At 40.3% G+C, this 15943-nt stretch overlaps 1 protein-coding gene across 1 annotated transcript; it reads right to left on the minus strand.

Moving 5' to 3' along the window:
- Nucleotides 1-338: 338 nt before the first annotated feature.
- LOC122064306 (protein YIPF5 homolog) lies at nucleotides 339-1578 on the minus strand. Its single transcript, XM_042628014.1, has one exon. The coding sequence runs from the start codon at nucleotides 1233-1235 to the stop codon at nucleotides 492-494; it is 744 nt and encodes a 247-aa protein (XP_042483948.1). The 5' UTR covers nucleotides 1236-1578; the 3' UTR covers nucleotides 339-491.
- Between the last annotated feature and the right edge of the window lie 14365 nt (nucleotides 1579-15943).

Here is a 15943-nt window from a genome sequence, read left to right on the forward strand (position 1 = left end):
ACATAAGTATTGTTTTGTTTAAATTTGAGCTATAGTCTGAAAGAGGAATTGACCAACAGGAATATTTCACCTCTACGGTGACTGTTTTGTTTAAATTTGAGCTATAGTCGGAAAGAGGAATTGACCAACAGGAATATTTCACCTCTATCGGTGACATATCATTTCATGTAGCCACTGTCACAAACATCAAACTTAAATGTGGAAACAGAAACTTGCAGAAAAGATGACCTTGCTTACAATACAGTCTTCTCATGGAAACCAGTAATTTCATACTGTAAATGACTTTTCAAATTTGACAACAGAAACAAGAAAACAAAAAGCTGCCAAGCCACCCAAGATATCTAACTGATGAACAGTTCGCATTCAATAGGAGACCTCAAATCAGGTAGGCTTTACAAAGTGAACAAAACAGAATTACAATAAGAACTACAAACAAACTACAACCCAAAATAAATGGAAATCTCCCAATGAAAACTTTGCAACTGTTACTTTCAGAATATCACAAGAAGCGAAAACAACATGTAAATCAAACAACAAGCATAAGCTATCAAACCCCGATGCTCATCCCCGCAAGAAGCGAGCTCAACCAGAAGCCGTGTACAAACCCTCGTTGACCATAGCACAAAAACTGCTCCCATCGCAAAAATAACCACTCCTCCTTGCGGAACAAACAAGGAAAATACCGAGAAGATCACCATTGGCAGCATACAGTAGCCAAGGAGGCTCAAACAACGATACAGATCCAAATTCCCATTGCGACCCGCCAACATGTTGAATACAACGTAGAGGAAAAGTGCGGCAACCGTAACCCAACCCAAAATAATCCCGAAATGGATCTTTCCAGCAAGCAATTGAAAGAGGCCGAAAGCCATGAGGAAGAGAAACGGACCTGATAAGTCTGCATCCTCGTGAAGATTGGCATTTACTCTAAGGGGGTTAAAGATCGAGACAGTCTTTCTCCAGATTTGACGAGTGTTGATCCCGAGTTCTTCCAATAAAGGGAGCTCGTCCTCAAAGCCCGAACCAATCCCCACCCCATTTCCGCCAAAGGCAGGAGTAGAGAAGGACGTCGATGCCGCGGCAGATCCAACATCGAAGGACATGAAGGGAAGATTAGGGTTTGCAGGGCGTGGTGGCTGAAACGGCACAGTAGGAACTCGGCGCTGTTGCGGACCGGTGCTGGGGTTTCCGCCGGATGGGAAAACCACGGGCGGGACATTGAATTCTTTCGCCATGGACGAAAGATCCAAGGGAAAGCACGGGAAGGATTACAGAAAGAACTTCCAATTCCTTTAGATCTGGTTCGAAATTTGGGAACTATGAGGATGGATCTCAATGTTAGAAGTTGGAGCCATTCTTGCACAACAACTATTTAGATGAATTACTTAATCTAAACATAAACCTAAAAGTTAGGGTTCATTCTGAGGTTCAGAGTTCAGACAAAGAGGTTACGACCTTCAGAAAAAAGAAAAATTGTAACGATGGGCAATTTCTCATTGAACTCAGTAAAATGAAGTTCTAGTCTTCTAGAACACGTAAAGCGAAAGCCGGCTTGCACATGGGTCATCAGGAGTTTCGGAGCAAGTTTAGTCCGTGGCTTCATAAATCATAAATAAATTAGAGAAATTACGCTACCCGTTTGCGTATTATCTATGCCTATATATTAAAGCTCTCTTTCATATGATTTCTATTTGTATTTATTAATTATTTTTTAGAAATTACTTGTAAGAATAAATTACAGACCACAAATAGAATTCTTTTGGTTACTATTTATAAAATAAATTATATAATGAAAAAATAGGTTTCGAGTTTCACCTTCAACTTTGAGCTTCAAGCGAGAGAGATGATAGAATTTGAGGTTTTTTATTGGAAAAGTATAAAAACATACTGAAGTTACCTATTTATCCTTGATTTTGAATAGTGTAGTACACATGCTCATTTAAGGTAATGCAAAAATCAACATAAATGATTTGTTGCCACAAATCATAAATAGCTTGAGAGTAATTTGTGATTTGTGATTTATTTTAATTTATTATAAATAGAAATAAGTGCTATAAATTATACCAAACACTTGTAAAAATAGAAATAAGTCAAATAAATACAAGTAGAAATCAAACCAAACAGAGCCTACGCCATGTATCTATAAATTAGGGGAAAAGGAAGCCTAAAAAATAGTGTACCCCTTATATTTAGAAGTAGTGGAGGCGAATTGATCACCTCACTCTTATGAAAGGGGAAAATCCCGTCCCTATTGAGACTTCTACTAATGCTCCCATTGGACTCACGCTTGTGCAGATCACATTGCATTTTAAGGAACTCTCTACCATAAATTAATTATGGGAGAAAAAATGCTATTCATACATATTCCCCACGCCCAAACACAGCCATTAGTTTCAAGATACTGTGAAAGGACACCCCTATCGCCTAAAACTAGGATCGAAATCCTCTACGGGGAGCAATCTTGGCCTGCTGAGAACATCTACAATGCCAACACGTGGACGGTGACACATGGACAATCATATCGTCATTCTGTTGGGAGACGGTACCTTCTTCGGTTCAGAAATCTGGATTTTATAAAAGTTGGTTCATCCTCAACCAAAACCAACCCTAGGTCTATGTTTCCCCCTCTTCTTCTTCTTCTCCTCCTTCTCCCTCCTTCCTTTCTTCTATTCGAACGAAGATAGCATACCAGAGGGGCTCAACAGATTCAAGGATTTGTTACCTCTTTCTTATTACTACGATAATTATAGTTCCCTTAAACTCCAAAGCTCACAAATCACTAAGTCTAGCTGAAGAGCTCAGTACCCAATTTAGTGGAGATCTCACAATTAAAAGGCTTTCCAATTCCTTAATGGTTTGATCCCTATAAACCACAAAACCCTCCGATTTCTTTAATTTCAGACGCTTAAATCATTTCTTGTGAAACATCTTCAAAAGAGATCACTATCTCTAAGTAGCCACTAGGTTCTTCAGCTTAGCACACTTTCACCAAAGAATAACACCTTTGAAGATTTTTCAAGAAGGGCATTCTTTCCAAGCAACTTCCCAACAAGAGTAAGAAATTTTACTTGGATTTTCATTTCCCTCTATAATCTTTGTAAGGAATTTAAGGATGAGGGGTTATAAGAAACAGAATTTAGACAATAGGGCACCGTTTGACAACATTCCATTTTTTCCATTTCTGTATTTTCTTGTTCCCAGAAACGGAGAAACAACCTAAAAAGCATTTAATAAAGTTGTTCCATTTCACCTGTTTCTAGAAACATAAATCAAAATTTATATCTATTTACAATTCTAGAAACAACTTTGACAAAACAAGTAGGACTTGTTTCGTCGTTTCTAGAAACAAATTTGAGAGAAAAAAAAATGGTTGTTGTGCCCAATAAATCTCTCAACTATTTAAACCTAAAAAGAGGCAACCGAACCTTCTCTCCCTTTTGGGCATCAGATGATACTATTAGATTTTATAGTGGCATTATGTCTACAAAAAATGTTTCAAAAAAACAGGTTTATCAAATACAAAAAAATCCGTTTTTATTTCTAGAAATGTGAAAAGTTGTTTCTACTATTTCTAGACACAAAACAGCAGAAACGTTATCAAACAGTGCCTAGGTATAAGACTTTGACAAACACTTGATAAATGTTATTAAATAAAGAAGGAGAGTATCACTTACAGATTAAACTAAAGATGCAAAAATGTAAACAGAAGACCTCCAAAATATGTAGAGTTGAGTCGTATTGAAATACTCTCCTTAAGGTATTTGAACACCCTGTATTTGTACGCAACCGGGTTGACCACATATCCTCACCTCCAAGATAAAGCAACTCTTCAATCACTTAGGGCCCGTTTGGTATCATTTCTGTTCCAGAAACGTTGTTTCGTGTCAAAAACGAAAATTTCAGTTTCTATGTCAAAACGCAGTTTTTAAACGAAAAAATAGTGTTTCAAAATTTCAGATTTTTATCGGGAAATTTTTTTTTTTTTTTTTGTAAAATGGAACGAAACTGGGAAGATGGAACTCCATTTTGGAGTTCCGTCCAATCTCGTTTTTTCAATTTTTTTTCACTTTTTGTTCCAAAAAAACAGAAACGGACCATAAGTGCACCAAACAGAAGATTCCGTTTTTTCGTTCCAATAGATGGAACGAAAAAACTCCAGAAACGTTTTTTTAGAACGATACCAAACGGGCCCTTAAGGTGCAACTCCAATAAGTGATTGCAATAGGGAGGAACGAAGGAAATACTTAGTATTGGTACTGTGTATGAAAGGTAGAAAACAGAGTGTTTCTTGGCAAAAACAAAGGTTGTTTGTCTGCAGAACACTGAGTAAACAGAACTGGCAGAGAGCGCTTTTACCCACAGTAATGTTTCCAAAACATTAACAGAGAGGAATCTTGTTTTGGACTTCTTTCATTATAGAGGAGAAGGAGTCTATATATGTTACACCCGTGTCCTGACTCAATCTAATTTGAAATGTTGTGATAGGTCTCAGACTGGAGATCAGAAGCACGGCCTGGTTTTAGCTCGCGGCCGCCCATTGTCGAAGGGGGAGAGATGACCCCAAGTATTCATGCATCATGTGCCAGTCTAAATGGGAGGATTCGTACCTTCTGATCCCAGACGGTAAGTGACATGACTCCTCAAATATGAATCCCGACACATACCAGATTTACCGAAAGACCCTGAGCATAGCCGAGGGCAGTCACTCGTGCAAGACCAGCTATTGGACAGCAAGCAATCAAGATAGTAAGCTATCTTGAAAATCATAAATAAGCCACTAGATCCATTGGGCCTGAATCCGGTGGGCTGTTTTCGATGAGCCTAATAGGCTACTGTTAAGGTGTCGATGCCTGTGGGTCCCGCCACTCATGCCGTAAACAGTATCGGATGATCCTAAATCATCCCCCACATTTTTCTTGTGACGTGAATGCATTTCGGACCTAAGTGGTCGGGTTCTCGGGCCCTGAAAGTTATAATAACCTGATCGGTTCGATTAAGGTCCAACCAAACAGACCCTGAGGTCCAAAAAAATTAACACTTAAGTAAGAAATGAGGAATGAATTCCTCATTTATCTTGTGTCCAACGTAAGGGATGAGAGAAAGATGAGATAAAGGAAGAAGAAGGAAGAAGGATTACCTTGGTGCTGACTGTCGCCTAGTTGCCGGAATCGTTGCCGGAGGTAAGTACACTCCCTTCAACCACTCTCTCTCTTCATTTTGACCTAGCTTTACATGTGCCAGTTCAGGGGATTTGGTCTCTAGGAGGGTTCTTTCAAACCGGGCAGAGCTATCTGGTCTTCTAGGCGGGTTCTTTCGAACCGGGCTGGCCTATCTGGTGCTGTCAATTATAGGAAAGAAATTCGCTGCTCTTTCAACCCTGTAAAAGACATTAATAATTGATTCTTATTTTTTTTTCTTTACCTTTGATTCTTTGATTCTTCTTTGGATTTGTGATCTTTTAGACTTTTGAATTGGTATCTTGAATTTTGACCTTTGAAATAGAATCTTGAATTTGAACTTTGAACTTTGAGCCTTGATTCGGAATCTAAAAAAAAAAAAAATTCCCATAAAATGGTCCCCCCTTGTTTATTCCTCATTCTAACTTTTCTGAGTGGGGAACGATTTGTGAGTGAGTGAGTTCAGGTTTTTGAAATCTTCTTGAAGATCCAAACCATTTTGCATCTTTCCAAGTTTCTTCAAATTTTTTTCAAAGATCTTCAGATTTTCCTTGAAATTCTTTGTCTTTCTCGTGAAGATCTTCAACGTTCTTGAGGAAGGAGTCATTTGGAGATTTGACATTTTTTTGGGCTTTTGTGCAAATTGAAAACTTCTTTGGGTTTTTTTGTGATTTTGGAAAATATGGCTGGAAAAAGAAAGAGAAAGACTAGTGGAAAAATCTAGCTAGAGGGTTGCAGTAATTCTTCTCAAAGGCATGAGGGCCAGGCCGATTGGTACTCCAGATAGACTCTCCACAACACTCAGAATCATATCTGTAACTCGGCATGGGGTTCTTGGGTAAGTCTTTACATTTAATTCATCTTTTATTTTGATAATATTTTTTTTTATGTTGTTTTTTTTTCTTTATTGTTTTTTTTGTATTATATATATATTCTTTATTTCCATTAGCATGAAGGGAGGGAACCACCTACCTTGGCTTTGTATGGCCACCCAAACATTGTTCGGTCATGGTATAGGATGGTCGACTCCTCTTGCTCGAAACGATTAGCTTTTATAGAGACCCAGAAATTCAATTTAGCACTGGTAGGGGACTTGATGGAGCGGTAGTGGCCGAGTACTCACTCATTCATCTTCCTGTTGGTGCGATTACCATCACGACTCTGTGCTTCTATGCCTTGATGGGCATTCCATTTGGGGGTAGATCCATGACCCTTTCTGAGACTCCGACAGCCAAGGAGTTTGAGGACTTGACAGGTATTACCATTGTGGCTAATTAGACACATATCCACCTTAGAGATATCAGTGCACGTTGGTGGAGAACCAGCCTATGGGTAAACCCTGGCAATATGGCCCAGGTGGCCCGTTCTTTCTTGTTTCCTGCTATAGGTCAGTGTCTTTTCAGTGACCTCCGAGGGGGAGTAGACATTCGCCTATTGTTCTTCTTCCAGGATCTTCAGGCGGTAGATTGTTGGGATTGGGGTGGGGCCGCCTATGCATACCTCTTACGGACCTTAGACCTGTTGTCATATGGAGACCGAGGTCTCAAGGGAGCGGGGCTACATCCTTCAGGTTATTTTTATCCATGTACCTATTTCCTTTCATTCATTTGGATTGCACTTCCTTTGATCCTTTTAAACAGCTTTGATGCTTTGAGTACCTAGAGATTACAGCTCCCAAACTGAGGGATCCTCAGGCATTTTCCTTCCCCATAGCTACAAGGTGGGGAGAGAATCAAGTGCTTAGGGCCCGACGCCATCCTCTAGGGACCACTGCTTATTCTCTTCTGAATGGTCTTACTGAGGTATGCTATATTTGACACTAAACTTCCTTTTGTCCTGTGCTGTACTTACTTTTCCTTAGATTTGTAGGTCACTTGGAGGTCGTTCCAGTCTCTTATATCTCTAGACTCTGATGAAATTGTTGTGGCCAGATACTTATCTGAGAACTAGGTCCTATTCCGAGGCATATGGGGCCATGTTTGGTACCTGGGAGAGAGAGTCATGCCCTAATGGTCTGATTTCCAGTCACGTCTCTCTCCCTATCTTCCCCCACCCACCATGCATTACCCAGAGATCATCCTTAAAGACGAGATTGAGAGTTTGGCCGATGGACTATGGGATGAATCATTTCTCAACTGGGATAGAGACTATGGAGCCTTCCTGGAGGTAGAGATAGTATGTACCCCTCTTGGTCCTAATGGTCCAGTGATATGTTGCCCTTTCTTTAGTATTTCCTTCATGCTTCAACTTCTTTTTGTTTTGATCTTGACTGATGTTCTTTCAAGGGAGAACACGACATGTAGACCCTTCTACTATTCAGTTTCACGTCAGTGCTATTGATCCTTCACAAACTGGACCCTCTACTAGTGCTAGTGGATCTCTCAGAGTAGCCAACATCCCCTTCTGTGGCTTTCCTGCTTGGTGCCATCCCAACGTGGCCAACTCTAGCCTCCCTCATCTTTTGAAGCGGAGCATTGATGTAGATACTTCCCTTGGGCTGCCCATTCCTTATGACTATGTGAGTATCTGATCATCCTTCAATTGAATTTTGACTTCCTTGGCTGATATGCTCTTTCTCAGATGTCTCCGAAGGTCTATTCTGAGATTAGGAGGATGCATTACAGGCTGCATCCACTTTCCTTTTTTTTTTTCCTTTTACTCTTCTTCTTTCATTATTCTTCTTCTTGATCCTTTCCTATATTCTTTAGGATGGAAGGATTGTCGCTTTGGAGAGCCAAGTTAGTTCCTATGAGCAAGAAATTGCATAGTAGGATGCAGACTGGACTAGCATCTGTGGGTTCCCTGGTACTTTATGGGGGTGACTCAGAGTATGGTTCAGATGATGACTTAACTCCTTAGGGACCTGTTCTTGTAGTTATTGCAAGTGTAAACACTAGTATATATTTTCCTTTTCTTTTTCCCTCCCCCTTTTATTTTGGCATCTTATAAGTGGAAATCTATCTTTGACACAAAGAGATCCTTTTCTTTTTATTTTTGTTTGTGGTTTGCAATGTATAAGCATAATCAATTCCACAACTCAAGTCATAATTAGAATAATCAGCATAACACAAAAATCCAAATACTTTCTCATTCTATTACCAAGTGAATTACATGGAAAGGAGAACAATTTTCCTACCATAGACAGGATAGGTAAGTAATAAGGTGGGGAGACAACTCTTGAGGTGGGTGAAAGCTCACTAACTCTTCTGGGTCTATCACCTCGAGCCCATACTGTTGGCCAATGTACGTAGGCAATTAAAAGGATGTGTGAGTCAATCCCATTAACCTGACGTAATTGTAGCCAAGGGTCTTCATCAAAAAATCTTCTTATGGTCTCCCTGGGCACCTCCACACAATATCTTGCACAGTCCTTTCTTGCAGGTACCTTTCCTAGTTAGTGATGAGGTTCAATTTCAGAACTTCCCTCTTATCCAGGTAGCAAAGAGCTCCAAGTGGGCCTACTTTTAATGGCTTGGTTAACTTTAACTTTTCAAGGAGCCAAATCTGAAAAATAGGAAGACTCCTTTGATAATGATCTAGTCCGAATCTATGGCCATGGTTCATGTCATCAAGTCCTTTAAATGTCTCTGCAAGGACTGTAGGGATGATGTCACCTCCTTTCTTTAACTTTTATGCCACCTCAATCAGAACGGGCGATGCCCCACCCCCGAGAGTTTGCAGAACATAGCAAGTTATCATGCAAAGAAAATAAGCGTCATGTGATCTCTGTTGATGGATTCCTCCCATTGGTAGATATTAGACAAAGATCTGGGCCACCTTCTGAATGTCAATCTTCCTATACCTAACGAATTGCTTCATTTCCTCTTCTTTCCATCCGAAGAAGTCCTGAATTTCTTCTGAATAATCTTTCTTCAAAGGTGGTTGGAATAACCTACCTTTGGGTGGAGATAACATACAAACTCAAAATTCTTCGAGAGTTGAGCAGATCTTTACTAATCCAAATCAAAATACATGCAGAATGGCATCCCAGTGTTAAGGCACCTGCTGGAGTAATTGGTGATGTAATTTCACACACCCGATCTGATTGAGAAATGGCACATTTATGGATTCCAGTAATCTTGGCGCCCTCATGTTCATGTCCAAGGTACATTTCCTTAACGTCTCATCTAACGGGCTCACGAATTTTCTTGAAACCATCACAAACAAAAGAGATATGATGAATTATCAAAGCATTACTCATTAGCTAATGACTCAAACAAGCCTTTACCACTGTTGCATCAAGCTCTCTTTTTTTTTTTTTTTTTGACTAATCAAGGATGGAGAATAAACTGACCTTGATAAACTAGTGCCGGGTGGCAATTTTCTTTTAGGAGATGGAATCTTGGATAAGATTTTGACGGACCATAGGTGAATGATAGATACCTAATGGCCTTGCATGCCAAATGGCGATTCTTAGGGGATAGAATCCTAGATAAGAATTAACGAACTAATAGACGAATGACAAATACCTAATGGCCTTGTATGCCAAATGGCAATTCTTTGGGGACATAAACTATGATGATCTTTTAAGATACCTTGATTATTAATTTAGGAACCAATTTATTGCTTTGAGATGGTTGAGACCGCACTTGCACATGTCATATTGCCTATGTATCCCTCGAAAGGAATCAGGTCTGATGTAGTTCAGGCTATTCACCTTTTAGACATAATATTTCTTGAGTTGATCCATGTTGACTAGTCCGGATATTTCTTCGCCATTGTGGTTTATAAGTTTCACAGATTTGCTTGGTAAAATCTCTTTGACAGTGAAAGGGCCACTCTAGTTGGGCTAGAATTTTCCTCTTGGGTCATGAATTGGGGCTCTTTGTTCTCGAAGAATAAGTTCACCTACATCTATGTGGTGGGGCTTCACATTTTTGTTGAAGGCCCTGGCCATCCTCATTTGATAATTTTTCAGATTATCTATGGCTTTCATTTGCCTTTCATTGAGAAAATTGAGCTTGTTATGTCTGGCCTTCACCCACTCTCATTCAGGTAGCTGACTATCAAGAAGCACTCTTAGGGATAGTACCAGGATTTTCACGGGTAGAATCGCCTCAACCCTATATACCAAAGAGAAAGGAGTTGCCTCCGTCGAGGATCATATAGAAGTTCGATATGCCCATAAGGTAAGAGGTAACTTATCAACCCAATCCTTGTGTGTTTCTGCCATTTTCTACAGGATGACTTTGATGTTTTTGTTGGCTACTTCCACTACTCCATTGGTTTGTGGCCTGTTAGTGGTAGAGTGATGCCTTCTGATACTAAACTTTGTGCAGATTTTGTCTGTCTTGCCTCAGAAATGGGATCCCTGATCTGATATCAATTCTTACAGTACTCCATATCGAAAAATGATATTTTCTTGAATGAATTTGGCTACCTTAGTAGATGTGAGGACCGCATATGGCTGAGCTTCTACCCGCTTGGTGAAATAATCAATGGCTACCAAGATGGACCCATGGCCATTGGATGCTTTGGGGTTGATCTTTCCAATGACATCGATGCCCCAAGTGGAGAATAGCCAAGTTGAACTGAGCGAATGCAACTCTGTTGGTGGGATATGTATAATGTTAACAAATATCTAACATTTGTAGCATTTCTAGACAAAGTCCACACAATCTGCTTCCATTGTATTCTAGTAATATCCCAGCCAGTGGATCTTCTTAGATAACATCTTAGCATTCATGTGGGGTCCACAAAGACTTGACGAATTTCCTCCATGATGGTGCGGCTTGCTCATCGTCCAAACACAATAACTGTATTCCGTCATAGGATCTCTTATATAACAAATCCTCTTAATGAATAAACTGGGTGGCATATCTCCTTAGAATTTTTTTTCTCTGTCAGTTGCTTTAACTAGGTACTTCCTTTCCCTGATGAAATCCGCTATGTGAACGAACCAAGATCGACCATCCATAGTGAGAGAGTTCACCGAATTCTGATAGATAGGTCTGCTTCTTTGTTCTACTAAGAATGGTTTGCCTCTAGCCATAGGGTTGCATCCGACCATAGAGGCCAAAGTTGAAAGGGCATCAACAAATATATTATTATCTCTCTTGAAGTATTCGAACAAGATCTTCTCAAAGTGTTTAACCACCTCTTCCAGATGTTCTTGATATGGCTTCAACTTTTCATCTCTAGTTTTCCACTTTCCCTTTGTCTGGTAGATGATGATGGATGAACCGCCATAAACCTTGATCCTTTTCACTCCAATAGTCAAAGTAGTTTTGAGCCCCAAAGCACAAGCTTCATATTCGGCAATATTATTGGTACAGGGGAAATCAAGGCAAAATGATGAAAGTAAATAAAGGCCATCAGGAGTGACAAGCAATATTCCAGCACCACACCCCTTTTGATTGGCTACTCCATCAAAGAATAACTACCAGTCATTAGTTGTCTTCTTCCTCTATTGCTGTGATTTCTTCATCAGGAAAGGCATCATCCAAGGATCTTCCATCTTTTGTGGGGTGGGCAGCAAAATGATCGGCTATGGCCTGCCCCTTGATAGATTTCTGAGTAACATAGGTGATTTCAAACTCTGATAGTAAAAGCAATCAACAGGCCATCCTTCCTGCTAGGGCTGGTTTCTCAAAGAGGTATTTGATGGGATCCATCCTTGAGATTAAGTACATCGGATAGGAAACCATGTAGTGTCATAACCTTTTTGTTGCCTAAATCAATATTGCACAAGTTCTTTCCAAAGATGTATACCGTGTCTCATATTCAAGGAACTTCTTACTAAGGTAGTATATGGCATGCTTTGCCCCTTCTTTCTTCTCTTTTTGTGCTAGCAAAGAGTCCATGGAATATTCTCCCATGGATAAGTACAAGAGAAGTGGTTCACCTCCTACCGATTGTGTCAATACTGGTGGATTCCTGAGGTATTCCTTAATTTTTTCAAAAGCTTGTTGGCATTGGTCATTCCATTCTGTGGGCTAATCCTTCTTCAGCAGCTTAAAAATTGGTTCACAGATTGTAGTCAATTGAGTTATGAATCTGCTGATATACTGGATGTGACCCAAAAATCCTCGTATTTGCTTCTCAGTCTGAGGTGTGGGCATTTCCTGAATTGCCTTGATCTTGATAGGGTCGACCTCAATGCCTCTTTCACTCACTAAAAAACCTAACAGCTTTCCTGCTGTTGCCCCAAATACACACTTTTGAGGATTCAACTTTAGCTGATACTTCTTGATTCTTTCAAAGAATTGCTTTAGCACGAGACTATGCCCCTACCAATCTTTTAACTTTACTATCATGTCGTCCACATAGACTTCCATATCTTTGTTCATCATGTCATGTAATATGGCCGTAGCTACTCTCTGATAAGTTGCCCCGACATTCTTTAGTCCAAAAGGCATCACCTTGTAACAATAGGTTCCCCATGGAGTGGTGAAGGCTGCCTTCTCACGATCTTCTGGGTGCATGCTTATTTGGTTGTATCCTAAGAAATCCATAAATGATAACAAAGCATGCCTTGCCATGTTATCCACCAATACATCAATGTGAGGTAATGGGAAGTCATCTTGAGGGCTTACTTTGTTAAGATCTCGAAAGTCCATGCACATTCGTACCTTGCCATCTTTCTTTGGTACTGGTACTATGTTGGCCAACCATTGGGGGTGTTTCACCACTTGCAGAAACCCTGCATTCTACTGCTTCACAACCTCTTCTTTAATCTTTTCACTCAACTCTGGCCGCATTCTTTAGAGCTTCTGTTTTATCGGTTTTGCCACTAGGTAAGTTGGCAATCGATGCTGCACGATGTTGGAGTTGATACCAGGCATATCCTTATAAGATCAAGCAAAGACCTCGGTAAAATCCTTGAGGAGAATAATCATCTATTTTCGCTTCTTCAGCATCAAGGGTAATGCCAATTTTTACCTCTCGAAGGCATTGGTCAGTTCCTAGATTAATAACCTGAGTATCCTTATGGATGGGTTGGGCTTTCTTTGGTTTGCATTGTTTTATTGATTCTTGATATTTATTAAGATCATCATCAAAAAAAGGAGGCAAGTCATACTCAGAATCAAAAATTTCATTCATGAAAGGAGTAACAGACTCGGCATACAAAGACTCTAGACTCTCCTTGAGAGGGGAGGCCGACACGAAATCATAAACAACAAACTCGACTACAGACTTGATAACTGGCTTGATGCTTTTGCCAGGGGTATTCAATCTGGTTGACTTAATAGCATGAGTAAACTTGAAGTTTTCTCCAATGCTTATCTAGTTCAGAAGGGGTTCGACGGCTTGATGGATGAGGAGGTGAGGCAAAGGGCCTTTTTCTTCTGAGAAAGTTGTTGCTACTTCTTCAATGGTGCAATGGTTTTTCCAGATAGGTGTCTGCTTCTTCAAAAATACGAGTTGATCAACCTTGTGTTCTCAGAAGCCCAACTTTTTGAGAGGTGAGAATTGGTGGAGACTGCTCAATCCTCTTTCTATAAAGTCCATTTTTCCAACTTGTTGAGGGATGCCATCCCGGTGTCTTGGTCACATCTTTGACCACCTTCACGGATCTTTCCGTTGCAGTTGATTCGGGCATAGTACATGCAAACCATCATTCTTTGTGCTCTCTTTTGCTTTGCATGCTCACTTCTTCCTCTGAAAGGACGAGGCTTGAGCTCATGTAGCTCTCGGGTTGTTGGTTCTTGTAGGAGGGAGCAGATGTGTCTTTTTAGATCTATGGGAAGCTGCTGACTCCAAATGAGTCTCATCTTCTTTTCCTATTCCCTCTTTTAGAGCATTTAGGGACTTGGCAATTCCTTGAATTGGATCGATGTTGTGGGGTTGCCAGAGCAAAACCCATCTTCAATCAGTGCAATTTCTGCTATCCCGGTGATGCAACTGTCTTGATCACTTTTTTTGACTAGCATTTTTTATTGTTCCATTTCATGAGTCACCCAGTAAAACTCGTATTGGAAAAATACTTTAAATCCTGGTTGCATTTATACGGCGGTTTCATCAAACCATGGCTTCACATTACTGCAGAAAGGGAAATCCTCTCCTTTTTTTAAGTACCCATTGAGAGTAGGGTAGTAAGAGATGGAGATCTAGTCATCCTCAGTACTTTCTGGCCCTTGGTGGTCAGAGGAGTGTATCTGAGACCATTCTTTCCTTTGTTCACTGCCAAACTAGGCTATTTTGGAACTCCTTGATGATATTTCCCTGATCCCATGCAAAGAAAATATTGCATATTCTTCATCATCTGATTTACTGGCAGACTCCAGATGGCTCCATAGTTAGCCGGGATTTCCTCCTTTGGAACTTCTTTGGCAATGGTTGCACAAGTTGTATCTAATTCAAAACCACTTAGTTGAACTTCCTGGTCTTGTTCTTCTCCACTTTCAATATTGGCTAAGGTATTAACCACCTCGGGATCTCCGCCTACTGTGATCACCTTTCCTTCATGAATGAACTTCATTTTTTTATGGAGACTAGAGGACACTACCTTCGCATGATGCAACCAAGGCCTTCCCAAGAGTATGATAAAAGCTGCCGGTATATCAATGACTTGGAAATCAATATCAAACTTCATTGGGCCAATCTTTATGGCAAGGGTCAGGATGCTAAGGATCTTTCTCTTGGTATTATCATATGTTCGTATGGTTTGGGTAGTTGGCCTCAATTCTTCTAGGTTGATGCCAATACTCTTCACTGATCTCAAAGGTAGCACATTCCAAGTAAACCATTGTCAATAAAAACTTGGGAAACCACCTTGTCAAGGTATTCTACTGTGATGTGGAGAGCTCGATTTTGCTGGATCCCTTTGGGGAGCTCTAAATCTGAGAATATCAAGGATTGTACCGTATAGGTTGCCCCTACTATATGTGTAAGATGTGACAGATTTATCTCGATCGACACCTATACATTGGTGAGAGACTTTTAAACTGCTTCATGGTGTGTGGGGGAGATCATCAATAGTCCCCAAATTAAGATATTAGCCTGATACTTCTTGAGTTGAGCTAGGACCGGAATCTCAGGCTCCTTCGAGCTGCTGGTTTGGGCCTCACTAGTCCCTGACTGTTCCACTGCTAGAGCCTTGCCCTTATAGTCTCTTCCACTTCTAATTTCCATCATGTTGACAGGTTTCTTCACAATAATTTCTGTGAGATAACAATCTTCATCATCACTATTTGTTATAGTGATTATCCCTGCCATGGGATCATCCTCTTCTTCTGATTCTCTCTCCCTGCTTGGGGTGGGAAGTCGAGGTCCTCTACAAATATCCATAGCTCTGGCTCATAACTTTTTAAATATATTAGAAAGCTATTGGATTGTAGGGTTTACTGCCTCTATAAATGTGTCGTCTGGCCCTATTTCCTTTAGATCATCCAACTTCCCATGATAGTAATGATCACCGATAGTTACTTCACCCAGTATGTTGTCAATTTCTTCCACTCTTTCCTGCATCCTGAATGTGCTCGAGTACTCGTCACATAGCTTTTCTTCCATTTCTAATGTGGAGTCCCATTCGTCCATCTTGTGTTGGCTTTCCAGATTCCTCCTCATTTTCTAAATCTGATGTAGAATCATCTCTTCCTATGTAGAGGGAAGAATGAATACCATATCGGATCAACTATTAGGTCATCACCACCGATAGCATAGACTGAGAAACATGTCTAGTGATCTAGTGAGTAGTATTCCAACTCATCATCATTATCATTGTACCAAGGCCCTTGGTAGTCATCCCAATTTGGATACTTATCATTCTCTAGAGAATCAGAGTCATCTCCATCATTCTCATCCTCATTCTCGTCCTCATCATC

This window comes from Macadamia integrifolia, unplaced genomic scaffold (genome assembly GCF_013358625.1).
Source record: "Macadamia integrifolia cultivar HAES 741 unplaced genomic scaffold, SCU_Mint_v3 scaffold1605, whole genome shotgun sequence".
Lineage (NCBI taxonomy): Eukaryota > Viridiplantae > Streptophyta > Magnoliopsida > Proteales > Proteaceae > Macadamia > Macadamia integrifolia.

Coding starts and splice junctions, on each gene's coding strand:
- LOC122064306 (XM_042628014.1), bottom strand. CDS start 1,235: ATGGCGAAAGAATTCAATGTCCCGCCCGTGGTTTTCCCATCCGGCGGA.